This window comes from Brassica napus, chromosome C9, assembly GCF_020379485.1.
Source record: "Brassica napus cultivar Da-Ae chromosome C9, Da-Ae, whole genome shotgun sequence".
Classification (NCBI taxonomy): domain Eukaryota; kingdom Viridiplantae; phylum Streptophyta; class Magnoliopsida; order Brassicales; family Brassicaceae; genus Brassica; species Brassica napus.
In genome coordinates, this window is record NC_063452.1 from 39676849 (window position 1) to 39690063 (window position 13215).

Here is a 13215-nt window from a genome sequence, read left to right on the forward strand (position 1 = left end):
ACCTTTAACTTTATTTATCTTTTATTTCAGTAACATAACATAATTTTCCTTTTTAATATTAATATTTTTTACTTATTATATGAAAATTTCTTATTATAAAGAGTAAATACATAAATATTAACTAAAATTAAAATATTAATCATTTAAATATAAGAAGTCTAAAAGAGAAACATTTTCTTTTAAATATATAAAGAATACCGTATTAGGTTTTTAAGAATTTAAAAGTTTCACTTGGAGAACACGTAGCAAAATATTTAACACACACACACACACACACACACACACACACACCGTCGTCACACGAGCTGTAAAGTGTTTATTTTTAATTTTGGGTATTAGACAGGAATATTCACAAATGTGGTGACGTCATTATATACTAATACATAACCAACTTCGTCTCTTCATCTCTACTAACAATTACCGAAAACAAAAGCACCCGAATTTTCAAATCTTTCTCCTATCTCTCTCTGTTTTCCTCGTAGATCCCTTTCTGTGTTTCGAATCTGAAGATCATGGGTGAGAAAGCCATCTCAGGTTCGTTTGAGATCTTTTTGTTCACTCTTCTTATGTTCTTGATCTGACGGCGTTGAATGATCTTTATCGAGCTGGATTCGAACTGGGTTTTCAGTTTTAATGGAATTTTAAGTTTCTGGGTTTGATCGTGTCTCTATAAAGCTTTGATCTTTGATGATATCTCTTCTTGGGTTATGCTTCTGTAGATCTCTGCCCTTGGGTTATATGTCTCTGTAGTCTTGCCCCGTGTTCTATAGGATAAAAACGAATCTGTAAACGCGACAAGTCTTTAATCTTTACTTTGTTTCTGATAACAGGTAATCTCAAGAAACTAACGATCGACACAGGACGTTCAGAGACTCTCGTGGTCTGTTTCGGTGAAATGCTGATCGATTTTGTGCCAACGGTGGGAGGGGTTTCACTCGCTGAAGCACCAGCTTTCAAGAAAGCTCCAGGAGGTGCACCTGCAAATGTTGCTGTTGGTGTCTCTAGACTCGGTGGCTCCTCTGCTTTCGTTGGAAAGGTCTGATGATTAATCAATCAAAAGGCTCTCTTGCTGTTTAAACTCTAATCTTAGTTTTCAAAATCTAGGTTGGTGATGATGAGTTTGGAAAAATGTTAGCTGAGATTCTAAAGCTGAACAATGTGGATAACTCTGGGATGAGATTCGACCACAAAGCACGTACTGCTCTCGCCTTTGTTACGTTAAGAGCTGACGGAGAGAGGGAGTTTCTGTTCTTCAGACACCCGAGTGCTGATATGCTTCTTACGGAGTCTGAGCTTGACAAGAACCTAATCCAAAAGGTAAAGATTATGGAGATCCCTCTTTTGATCCATATTTATACAAATGAGGACTAAGTCCAGTGACTTCTTACAGGCCAAGATCTTTCATTACGGATCAATCAGTTTGATCAAGGAACCTTGCCGCTCGACTCATCTTGCAGCTATGAAAATCGCTAAAGCCGCAGGGAGTCTCTTGTCTTATGACCCCAACTTGAGGTTACCCTTGTGGCCATCAGAGGAAGCTGCAAGGAAAGAGATCATGAGCATCTGGGAGCTAGCTGATGTTATTAAGGTATGAGGATGATCTTTTTGCACTCCCACGTTTCAGATCATTACTAGTACTGAAGATGACAAACAAAGTCTTGTCTGGGAGTTTTTTCAGATCAGTGAGGACGAGATTACATTCCTGACTGGTGGAGATGATCCTTATAGTGATGAAGTTGTGTTGCAAAAGCTCTTTCATCCCAATCTCAAGCTTCTTGTTGTGTCAGAAGGACCTAATGGCTGTAGATACTACACTAAGGTTTGCTTGTCTATCATTTTACATACACTCAGGTTGTATATATTGGGTTACTTATTCTTGGTAGATTTATTATCTTGTAGGAGTTTAAAGGTAGAGTTGGTGGAGTGAAAGTGAAAGCGGTTGATACAACCGGTGCAGGAGATGCATTCGTGAGCGGTCTATTGAACAGCTTAGCTTCTGATCTCACTCTTCTCACTGTACTTACTTACTTATCTCTTTCATTTTTTTCCTTCCATTTATCTTCTTCTATGGCTTGTGAACTAAGGTACGTACATTTTGTGAAATGTGCAGGATGAGAAGAAACTAAGAGAGGCGCTTCTATTCGCAAACGCTTGTGGAGCCATCACAGTAACAGAGAGAGGAGCTATTCCAGCGATGCCCACCATGGATGCTGTTCAAGAGCTTCTCAAATCTTCTGGCTCCTGAAAATGCTCATAAAGTCTCTTTTGAGTGAATCACTTCACTACCTTTCTCACTGTATCTTTGTGTTTTTTTCTATCTTTTTCCCAGTTTGTAGGAACTCAAGAATGTTGTGTGTGTGTGTTTTTAGTTTGTTGATTGATCTTCTGGAGTTTTGATTTGGTTTTAAACTGCTTGTCGTTTCTTGTTGCCGAGGATAATTTTGGTTTTAAACTGCTTGCCGTTTTGTTAGCTGAACAAAACTCGTGGGAAGGAGGGCGTATATACCGAAGCGAAGTACTAGTTATTAGTCAAACCGGTTTAGGGTTGAACAGAACGTGAGTAGCACGTGACACCTCCGTATTGAAAGTCAAATTTGATGTTTTTGGAAATGGGAATCACATAACCGAGATTCCACAGTAATAACGGCGTTAAGAACGGAACGTTGAGTCTTTGGCTTGGGTGAAAATTTAACGAACTTTAAACATTTGTTTCGCCGTCAGAAGAATACGGGACGAGAATTCTCACGTTCATCCAGTAGCACGCACAGCACTTTCCTGGATCCAGAGTCTGAATAATGTGAAGAAATTTGATTACGAGGGAGAAGAAGAAGAAGGAAGGAGTAGATGATGGCTTCGGATCCAAAGCTGAAGGCAGAGATGGACTTGCAAGAGAAGCTCCTGTTATTGCCTACACAGAGAAGGTAATCCTGGCAATTACTCTCTCTCTCTCTCTCTCTCTCTCGATCTATGTATTGTTCTTCAGTGGTTTCTGATTTTCTTTTCCTCCTTGCGAAACCAGATAATCGAGGAAGAGCAGCTTCAGTTGAAGAAGTAAGCAGTTGTTTCTCTAATATGTTTGATTGATTTGGTTCTAGTGTGCATATTGCGAATCTGAGATCTCTCTCTCTCTATCAATGTAGCATTCTTCTCACTGTGTCGTTTCTAGGTTAGAGAATACTGGGAATCTGTCTCTTCTTTAGAAAATGGATGCTGCTGGATGTACTTGTTTATTGAGAAGATGATGGTTATGAAACTTATTGTTAGTGAGCTTTGTTGGTGCTTAGATACATCGAGGAGAATTACTCAAAAATAAAGCAAGTTTCACTTCTTAGTGGTTTCCATCATGCAAGGAACGGCTGGTTTGATTTACTCTCTTCTTCTTGGATCATCATCTTCAAGCACTGGAACACTTGAGAAAGAAAATTGAACTCTCTACTGAGTGGATCCATGCTGCAAAGTTGAGGGAAGATGAAGCCAGAAAGGTTTATCTCTCTCTCTCTCTCTCTCTTTCATTTATGTTTCTCAACGTTTTTTCTTGGCATAATGGAGTTAATTTTAGGTGGCTGAAAGCTTTTCTGTTGCCTCTTTGTGCTCTATTGTAGTCCTAGAGATTTAACAGTCTTAGCTATGATGCAAGTAGCAAAAACAAGTTATGTGAATTGATATTTCAGTTATCATTCCTAGGCCTCGTAAATCATACTTTCTTCCGAAAACCACCCGACTAAATAAGTGGTTTTCAGTTATTGTCTTGGTTTTTACTTTCCATTTCATCTTGTCTTATGACCTGTAGGCATTCAAATGTTCTTGAGATTGTTTAACCCTACCACAGAAGTCTAGAGATTCTTGATTAGTCTCTTCTTATATGTGTGGACTTCTTATTTATAAGTTACTTGTCTTCCTAAAGGCATTTGAAGCAGCATCGAAAGTTGTCAAGGATGAAGAGGCAATAAAGTAGAGTCTTTGTGAAGATCTGAACCGTCTGGTACATATCTTTATCAAAAACGATTGTAGGAGTTACGTTTTCGCCATTGAAAGGCACTCAACTCAGTCTTTTGTAAACAAATTGTAATCACAGGTACAAGAAAGCAGCAATACGCAGTACGCCAGACTTGAGGAACTGAAAAGAAGACTAGAGGTACTGAATCCGAATCTACTTCTGTTCAGCAAGTAAGCAATCTCTCCTTCTAGTTTACATTCCATTTGTTTCTCATAATTCAACTTATCCTTAGAATATAGCACTGATCAATTCCTCCATGAATATGTTGCTAACAATGGTTAATTCTTCGCAAACGGTGCATGAGTATCAGTTCTATTTGCTTGGCGATAAGTAGATGCATGAAAGATGTTAAATATTTCTGACTGTGTTCCATATTAGATCCATGAACCGGAGACTAAATCTGTACTAGACAGTAGCTCACCAGCAGCAGCCAATGCTAATCAGACTCACCCGGAAAAAAACTGAAGGGAAGGAAGAGGGAGGTAAAGAACATGGACAGAGACCAGCCACAGCGGAAGGAGAATCAAAATCAAGAAAGAAACCACAGATTCAAGGAAGGGGAAGAGGAATTGGAATCATGAACAACAAAGGCAGAGGAGGTTGGACTGGTGCTGGTTTCGATGTCGATGTTAGAACTTAAAAATTGAAATATTATATACATCCGAAAAGGCGCCTTTTCTAATCGCATATATTGTAACCAGGTAATGTCTCTTTATCTTTTAGCATCCATGGACATGTAGCTTCCTGCAGCTACTGCGACCTTTCTCATTTACTCGTATGTGTTACTGAAAAGAAAAATCATTCAATTATACTTGGCTTCTTTAATCATCATTTTGAGTTTAGGTTCTAATGTTTTGTTATTGATTTGAGACCAGTCTAAGATGTTTAGACTGGGTTTTGATTGATAATGAACCTAATGGTATGTTTCATATTGACTAGTAATCATAATATTTGAATTTAAAAATAAATGTTGTGTAGATATTAATAGAAACCTGCCAGAGATAACTGGAACTGATGTTAGATTGATGAATAGTATTGTAAATGAACTCTAAATGAAAAGGGTCAAAAGAGTAACAGTGAATACTTAAATGCGTTCCTCCTCTTCCTCTGTATATCAAATAATAGTGTTTTCTCTAGGAATAAGTGAAACTGTGACCGATCTGTGTCAGCCAGGGAGTCCATAACTGAGACCCAGTCCACTCATAAACTTTGTTTTCTAGTATTAACAAGTTTTTGTTTTGTAGTTAAAAAACATGAATGTGTCTTTGTCTCTATTAATTTCTTCTACTCGTGTCTTCATCTCATATGGTTTCATTTATAATATGTCTGATCTTCTCTAACTACTAACTTTTTGATTCCATTGCATGCTGTTTTAATGTCATTTTCTCGTCTTTACGTTAGATTCATCATTTTGAAATCTCATGAGAAAAGTGAGATGGATTTTTGTGGATTTGATGCAATGGTTATGAATCCAAACCCGAAAGTAAGCTTGTCGAATGTTGATGTGGCTCACCCAACCGAACTCGTCCAAACTCTAAAATGGTTCGTCTTAAAATTGATCCCCAATCGTCTTAATCTTTGTAGAAAAAAAGTAGAAAAGAGCTAAGAAAAGCGATTTTTAATCCCCAAAATTTCCAGTGCAAACAACCTAGGTGCATTAAGGTCTCGAAATCAACTCATCTAAATATATTCAAGTCTTCTTGTGAACCGTATCCTGGATCGCCAGTTATTCGCAGTCTTTTTTGGGTTTAACTGTCTGTGGATCCGGCCAGACCAGGTTATGTCTCGAATATACAGGTCAAACTGTTGAGTCTCCAATTACTAATCTGCTGTTTTTAAAGAAGCTTAAGATGCTAAAACCCATAAATCAGAAGTTTTAAGACTCCAAATTTAGCTCCTTTACTCTTTAGTATAGTGGCTTGAGCTTTTGTCTATGCCTCTTAGAGGTAACGAGTTTAAACGTCATCCCCTTCAAACGTGAGGCATTATTTTCTTAGTTAGCTTTAGGTGCCATATATATGGTTTAGGGCAGGCACTACTTAAATGTATGATTGGTTACCCTTATGTTTTATTTTTCTGACGAGAAATGAAGTATATGGTTCCAAATATCGAATATGCACCAATTAATATTTGGGAGAAAACAAAATAAATAATAATGATGATGTACACCACTCTTTCAATTTTTTTTTGTTTTGTTGTAACATAAAACACGAGGAATAGGATCTGTTCAAAAGTTATTGAAACGCGAATATGGCGGGATGAAATATATAGGACCATCGCGAAACCTGCAGTACAGTGACGGAGCTTTTATCTTGATTTGCCCTCGACAATACTCTAAACACTGACTTTCCTACAAAACAACCCTTCTACTATTGGGACACGGTTTGAGCAACGAGACAAATCATGCTTTGCCCCCATGCCCTCCTAAACTATATATTATACAATTAATCACTAATTTATTAAGTTAGAGTGGTCCCATTAATTGTTAATGACATGGGTCTTCACTTATGGGATCTGACCCCAGAAGTACTCTGATGCACATCTCCTTCTCCTCCAAGTGGGATATTTTTATTTGTTTTTTGAAATTTAGCAATGGGCAGCTATCAGTATCGTTTTCAAACCTTTCTTGTCTGAGGTCGATAGATTTGATTTAACCTCAAAACCCTAATTATTAACATAGGGCTACATTATTACATGTATTCTCTCCTTAGAATTCTGGAATTCTCAAAATATATACATATGTATATATAAATATTATTAGTTTAACTATGTTCGTTTATGTGTCGTGCGACCTGCGACTGCTCGCAGGTCACAGGTTGTTGTTCGTTTTGCTGTCGCGTAACATGCGACCTGCGATTGGTCGCATGTCGCAAGTCGCGAGTTGTTGTTCGTTTTGATATCGCGCTACTGATTGCACGACCAGTCGCGAGTTCCCATTCAAGTCGCCCGAAAAAACAGCGACTAAAAATTAAGAAAATTTTGATCGCGCGACTGGTCGCAGGTCGCGAACATAGTTTTAGTCGCAGGTCACAAGTTTAGTCGCAAGTCGCAAATCGTAGGTCGCGCGAGACGTAAACGAACGTAATCTTAGTCGCATGTCGCATGTGGCAGATCGCGCGACACGTAAACGAAGAGGGCCTTTATTATGAGTTTCTAATAATTACGTAAAATCCAGCCGAATATCTAAACTTTATACATATATGTATTTTGAGAACTCGAAGGAGAGAATTCTCCACTGACATTGGTTTTATATATTTTTTTTTTTTGGACAAATTCTATTCTATATATTAGTTACTGCTTTACGTGGGTTATGGTAAAATACTGACAGATTGTAACAAATAGTGGGGTAACAAATTCGTTCGGGACATATTTAAGGCTTCGAATGTTTACAACCGCCCCGCCCCGCACCGCAGTTAACAGTAACAAAAATCTTTACATATACTATATATCTATACGTTTTTATAACTGTTAAAACCGCACCGCAGTTGAACCGTTTGTCCCGCACCGCTCAAACCGTAGTCACCATTCGGAGCCTTAAGTATTATAAACATCGTTACATTTTGCAATATTTTGTGTCATCTCTTTTATAAATTTAACGTTTTTCGTTATCGCCAATGGTCAGCTGTCGATGCTGACTAATGTTAGTGACATGCTGGTTGGTGGACGTGGAGACAAATATTTTTTTCAAATAGATTCAACGGTATCATTCACTCAAATAATTCTTCGAGCGCTCTGGATTTGTTTAGAAAATGTTTTGTTAATCAAAGATAAATACATATTTAATGGGACTCATCTTTTAATTAAAATAGCACTTCTAGTTTCATCAAAATAAAACATTGCGGTTATGGATAAGACACCGTACGTTAATGGGTTGTGATTTGTTAAGTATACAGATATTACACATGTCACAAAACTTATCTTGTTCTATTAAGCAAAAAAAAAAAACTTATTTTTTTCTAGATATATAAGCATGGCTAGAACAACAGGTCTCAAACTTATGTTTTTGGCACATGGGATCTAGTTAATAACGCTTCTCATGCTCATTACGTGGTCTTTCAAAAATGTCGTCAATTAGGTAGAGCAACATTTAATCTGGAATTAAAGAAAAGACAAAGATAGAACAACATTTGACAGTTAATCAGATGACATTTAATTTCCAGAGAAGAAATGATGAGACGCAGTGACTGCCTATGTTTTAGAGAATAGCCAGAAACTCAAAATGATGATTCAGTTACAGAATATTATTTTTCAGTATATTTGATAAAACAGTTGAAATTAACTAAAATTCTACTCACAGATAGACATGTGACTGAAGAGTTTCTAGAAAAATTTCACATGTTCTTATAAAAAAAACTTTTTTTAATCTCTTTTCTACTTTTTATCACTTTACTGATGATATACTTAGTAGAAATCATGCGGATGAAATGCTTTTAAACTGAGAAAATAACAACAATAATCCACTTGATAAAAAACTTATAAGACACATTATGTCTTGGAGGGATATCAATTTTACCACAAGTCTTAAAGGATATCCATTTTCATAAATACTTAAATTTGTGATAAAAATATTAAATTAGATTTCCTAAATCATTTACAAATGCTTAAAAATATTTATAAAAACATAATTACAAAATTTACAAAACTCAACCCCCCCCTTAAATATTAAACTCTAAACAATAAGCATTAAACCCTAAACCCAAATGTTATAATATCTTTGATTAGCCCTGTGCATTTTAACCTGGACCCGAAAACTCGAACCATAACCGTTTCAAAAATACCCGATCCGGAACCGAACCAAAAATTTACAAATATCTTTTGGGTCTAAATTTTTTTTTTAGACATGACCCGAATAGACCCGACCCGATAAAAACCGATTTGTACCCAAATTAAAAATATGTATATCTAAAACTATGATGTTTTTTTGTTCTATTATATATATATTATTTTATGATTTAGTTGAAATGTCTTTTGTTAACAACATTTGTTATTATTTTGTAACATTTTTTAAGTAATATGAAGCTTTAAAATATAAAATTTAGAGTTTAAAAATGCTTTATTTTAATTATTAATAGTTTCATTTAAGTTATTTTGTGAAATTTTAGATATATATGACAAATATCAACTAAATTTGATGGAATTGGGTACGTCATGTCCTTTTCAGATCCTAAATATCTGAACCCGACCTGGACCCGATATGGACCAAAAACAATTACGGATATTTTATGGGTATTTTAATTATAGACCCGAACCGACCCGGACCCGATAAGAACGGACCCGAATTCGAACCGAAAATTTCTAAGTACCTGTTGTGTCTAAATATTTAGGACCCGAAAGACCCGGACCCAAAAGAAACCGGCCCGAACCCGACCCGAAGACCCGAATGCCCATGCCTATTTTCGATTAAGAGTATTTTTTTAAAAAATGGTAGCTAACTTAAGTTATTTTAAGCAATTTCTTCTTGCGTCTTTGTTGTTAAGTAATACAGAGGTTCAGTTCTACAAGAAAACGGCGGCATACTGAAGGAAAAAATCGTCGGTATGTCGTCGGAATAACGCTATTCCGACGACATACCGACGAAAAAAGTCCTCGGAAATAACTCCTCGGAAATTCATCTTTCCTCAGAAATCCCTCGGAAATTTCCGACGGAATTCCGAGGAAACTCTATTTCCTCGGAATTTCCGAGGACCACAAGTTCGTCGGAAATTCCTCGGAATATTCCGAGAAAGATGTCGTCGGAATATTCCGAGGGATAAACTTCCTCGGAATATTTCCAAAATTAAAAAAAAAAATTATAAATTTATTTTTTTAAATTGTAATTCGAAAATATAAAATTAATATTGAAATAGAAAACATATTTAAAATACAAAAATTAATAAAATAGTTTTTATAAATAAAAAAAAAAATTTATAAATACAAAATTAGTTTTAATAAATATGAAATTATCTTTTTATAAATACAAAATAGTTTTTATAAATACAAAAAATAATAAAATAGTGTTTATAAATAAAAAAATGTTTTATAAATACAAAATAAGATTTATAAATATAAATATTTTTATAGATATGAAATCATCTTTTTATAAATACAAAATAGTTTTTATAAATACAAAAAATAATAAAATAGTGTTTATAAATAAAAAAAATATATTTTATAAATACAAAATTAATTTTAAAATATGAAATCATCTTTTATAAATCCAAAAATCGAATTTATATACAAAGAACGGTTTGTATATTTAAAAATAGTTTTTATAAATACAAAAATAAAAAAATAGTGTTTATAAATAAAAAAAAAATGTTTTATAAATACAAAATTAGTTTTAATAAATATAAATACTTTTATAAATATGAAATCATCTTTTATAAATACAAAAATCGAATTATATACAAAAAGCGTTTTGTAAAATCGAATTTATATAGAAAAAACGTTTTGTAAATACAAAAATAATGAACAATTTATAAAAAAAGTTCTAAATCAATTCAACACAACCAAATCACAATTCTAAACTTATTACACAATAAATCACAATCCTACCCAATCACCCTAACAAAAATCTATCAAAAACCTTCTAAAATCATCAAATCTACTTAAAAACCTAACAAATAGGACCTAAAAGAGTGGGATAGGGTCATTACATGATTTGTAAGGGAATGGAAAGGATTCGCCGGAGAGTTCGTCGCGAAAGAAGGTGGAGAACGCCAGAAGGAGAGAGAGATTGCCGGAGAGGAAGAAGAGAGAAATGAGGAAGAAGATGCGTCTGGAGTTTATAAAACCTTGGGTCCGACGGATATTTTCCGTCGGAATTTCCTCAGTATTTTCAATTTCAATTTTCCCGAAATATTTGGCAGCTTATTTGCCCGGTTAAATGAAAATATTCCGAGGAAATTCCGATGGCCACTTAAATATCCGTCGAAATTTCCTCGGAATATTTTCATTAATTCGAGGAAAAAGAATATCCTGTGCATGTATTTCTATTAATTTATATTGTTCCTCGGAATTTCCTCGGAATATTCTGAGGAAATACCGAGGAACTAGTGTTTGGGGTTTCAAAACATCAATTTTTTTTGCCGTATTTCATTTCTTATACAATTGTAATGCCTACCATTGAGGATTCTTTGTATAGATGAGCATAAACCATGAAATAACAAATTTCAAAACGAATTGTAAGTATTCCCTTTACCGTTCATTAAAGTGTATAAGTGTTTCTCTTATGTTGTGGGGATTTCGTTCATACAATCGGAAAAGTGTTTATTATAGGGTAAGGAACAAATTTTTGACTTCATAATGAACGTAAGACACTTAATAAGGGTTATATAGGTGTTATTCAAACCGCAAAAACGTTGTTTTCGGTTTAAAAACCCTATTTCCTTCCTCGGAATTTCCTCGGAATATTCCGAGGAAATTCCGAGGAACTAGTGTTTGGGGTTTCAAAACGTCAATTTTTTTTTTAAACGGATCGATCGATGGATATATGTCCAAAAACGCATCGATCGATCACTAAGATGGACCAAAGCGTAACAATGTGATCGATCGATGAGATTATCCCATCGATCGATCGAGGATATCAAGTGTTCCTCGGAATTTCCTCGGAATATTCCGAGGAAATTCCGAGGAACTAGTGTTTGGGGTTTCAAAATCTCGAATGTTTTTTTATAAACGGATCGATCGATGGATATATGTCCAAAAACGCATCAATCGATCACGAAGATGGACCAAAGCGTAACAATGTAATCGATCGATGGGATTATCCCATCGATCGATCGAGGATATCAAGTGTTCCTCGGAATTTCCTCGGAATATTCCGAGGAAATTCCGAGGAACTAGTGTTTGGGGTTTCAAAATCTCGAATGTTTTTTTATAAACGGATCGATCGATGGATTTATGTCCAAAACCGCATCGATCGATCACTAAGATGGACCAAAGCGTAACAATGTGATCGATCGATGGGTATATGTCCAAAAACGCATCGATCGATCACTAGTTCGTCGGAATTTCCTCGGAATATTCCGACGGATTAATGTTTCCTCGGAATTCCGTCGGTATATTCCGAGGAAACCCAAATTTTGGGTTTCCTCGGAATTTCCTCAGAAATTCCTAGGAAAATTCCGAAGATTTCATTTTCCGTCGGAATGTCCGTCAGAATACCGTTGTTTTCTTGTAGTATACGTTTTTGGAAAGACAATTACGTAATTTTCAAATTCATATAAATGTATGCAAATCCATCATGAGCAACTCTTCGTTTATATAGGATAATAGAAGGTGGCCAAAGTTTTAATAAAAAGCCATACTAAAGTATAATACCAAGTGTTTCAAAAAGAAAAAGTATAATACCAATGGATAAAATTCAAGTACGTAAGTTCGTAGCTGATACCAATGGTTAGAGTTTAGATTCTTGGCTAAAGCCTCTTGTCCCTTGATCTCTTTGTTTAAGCTCTGTTAGTGGTAGACTGGTAGTTTGCTTCCCTGTCTTTTGGGCATAGCTTTCTTCCTTTGGTATTTGACTATGGTATTTAGCTGGTTTCGATAACAGTTTAGATAGCCATCTTTGTATTCCAAACTTGTAATCTTTTATTTGTCCTCTATAATAACACTAGATGATCAAACAAAAAAGTTCGTAGCTAATATATGATCAGTGGCATGTAACTAGTTATTTGTCATCACTGGTTGCCACATTTGTGTAATATATTATTCTCTATAGTATAATGAATGATGTATATATATTTATTGTATATAGTATACTTTTTTAGTAGTTTGTCGCTAATTGTTTGATGTAGCATGTTTTCAATTTAAAATTTTGAATTATTTACATCGTTAGTTTCGGAGGAATAACAAACGATCCTCCTTTCTTTTTTGTCATCAACTTATATAAATTTATACTGACTCTGTGAACCAAACCGGAAGATCTTGATACATGTGAACGATGAAAGACGATTGCTTCCTGACACTGCGTGCTAGGCTATCCGCCTTTGAACTTTTCGTCATTGGGATCGGAGGAAACTTTCTTTCAGGATCTTAATATCTTCCAAATAACTTGCAAAAGCTGGCCATTTTTCTGGTTCCGAAACCATCTTCACCAACTGAGAACAATTCGTTGCAAACGTGACCTGAAATTGACGTAAGTTTCTCATACATTCTATTGCCCAGAGTAGCACCTCCATCTCCGCATGAAGAGGATAAAGACTAACCCGAACATTCTTAGCCTCAATGAGCCCATCAAA

The 13215-nt window shown here is 35.3% G+C and overlaps 2 protein-coding genes across 2 annotated transcripts; both read left to right on the top strand.

Moving 5' to 3' along the window:
* Positions 1–279: 279 nt before the first annotated feature.
* Positions 280–2470, top strand: LOC106423687 (probable fructokinase-7). Its single transcript, XM_013864456.3, has 7 exons — positions 280–534; positions 831–1036; positions 1105–1317; positions 1391–1588; positions 1679–1819; positions 1900–2016; positions 2111–2470. Exons 1-7 carry the CDS (start codon positions 513–515, stop codon positions 2243–2245), a joined length of 1032 nt encoding a protein of 343 aa, XP_013719910.1. The 5' UTR covers positions 280–512; the 3' UTR covers positions 2246–2470.
* Positions 2471–2711: 241 nt separating this feature from the next.
* On the top strand, positions 2712–4806 carry LOC106423688. The gene is given in 10 exon segments (XM_022703929.2): positions 2712–2872; positions 2875–2921; positions 3020–3051; positions 3285–3334; positions 3400–3482; positions 3905–3982; positions 4076–4148; positions 4151–4167; positions 4376–4455; positions 4457–4806. Coding segments are annotated over 10 exon segments (669 nt in total). The 5' UTR covers positions 2712–2844; the 3' UTR covers positions 4638–4806.
* Positions 4807–13215: the final 8409 nt, after the last annotated feature.

What these genes read in the sequence shown, in the direction of transcription:
- LOC106423687 (XM_013864456.3), top strand. Translation starts at nt 513, where the DNA reads ATGGGTGAGAAAGCCATCTCAG. An exon ending in GGGTGAGAAAGCCATCTCAG is followed by an intron (nt 535 to 830) that starts GTTCGTTTGAGA and finishes TTCTGATAACAG; the next exon opens with GTAATCTCAAGAAACTAACG. An exon ending in ACAAGAACCTAATCCAAAAG is followed by an intron (nt 1,318 to 1,390) that starts GTAAAGATTATG and finishes GACTTCTTACAG; the next exon opens with GCCAAGATCTTTCATTACGG.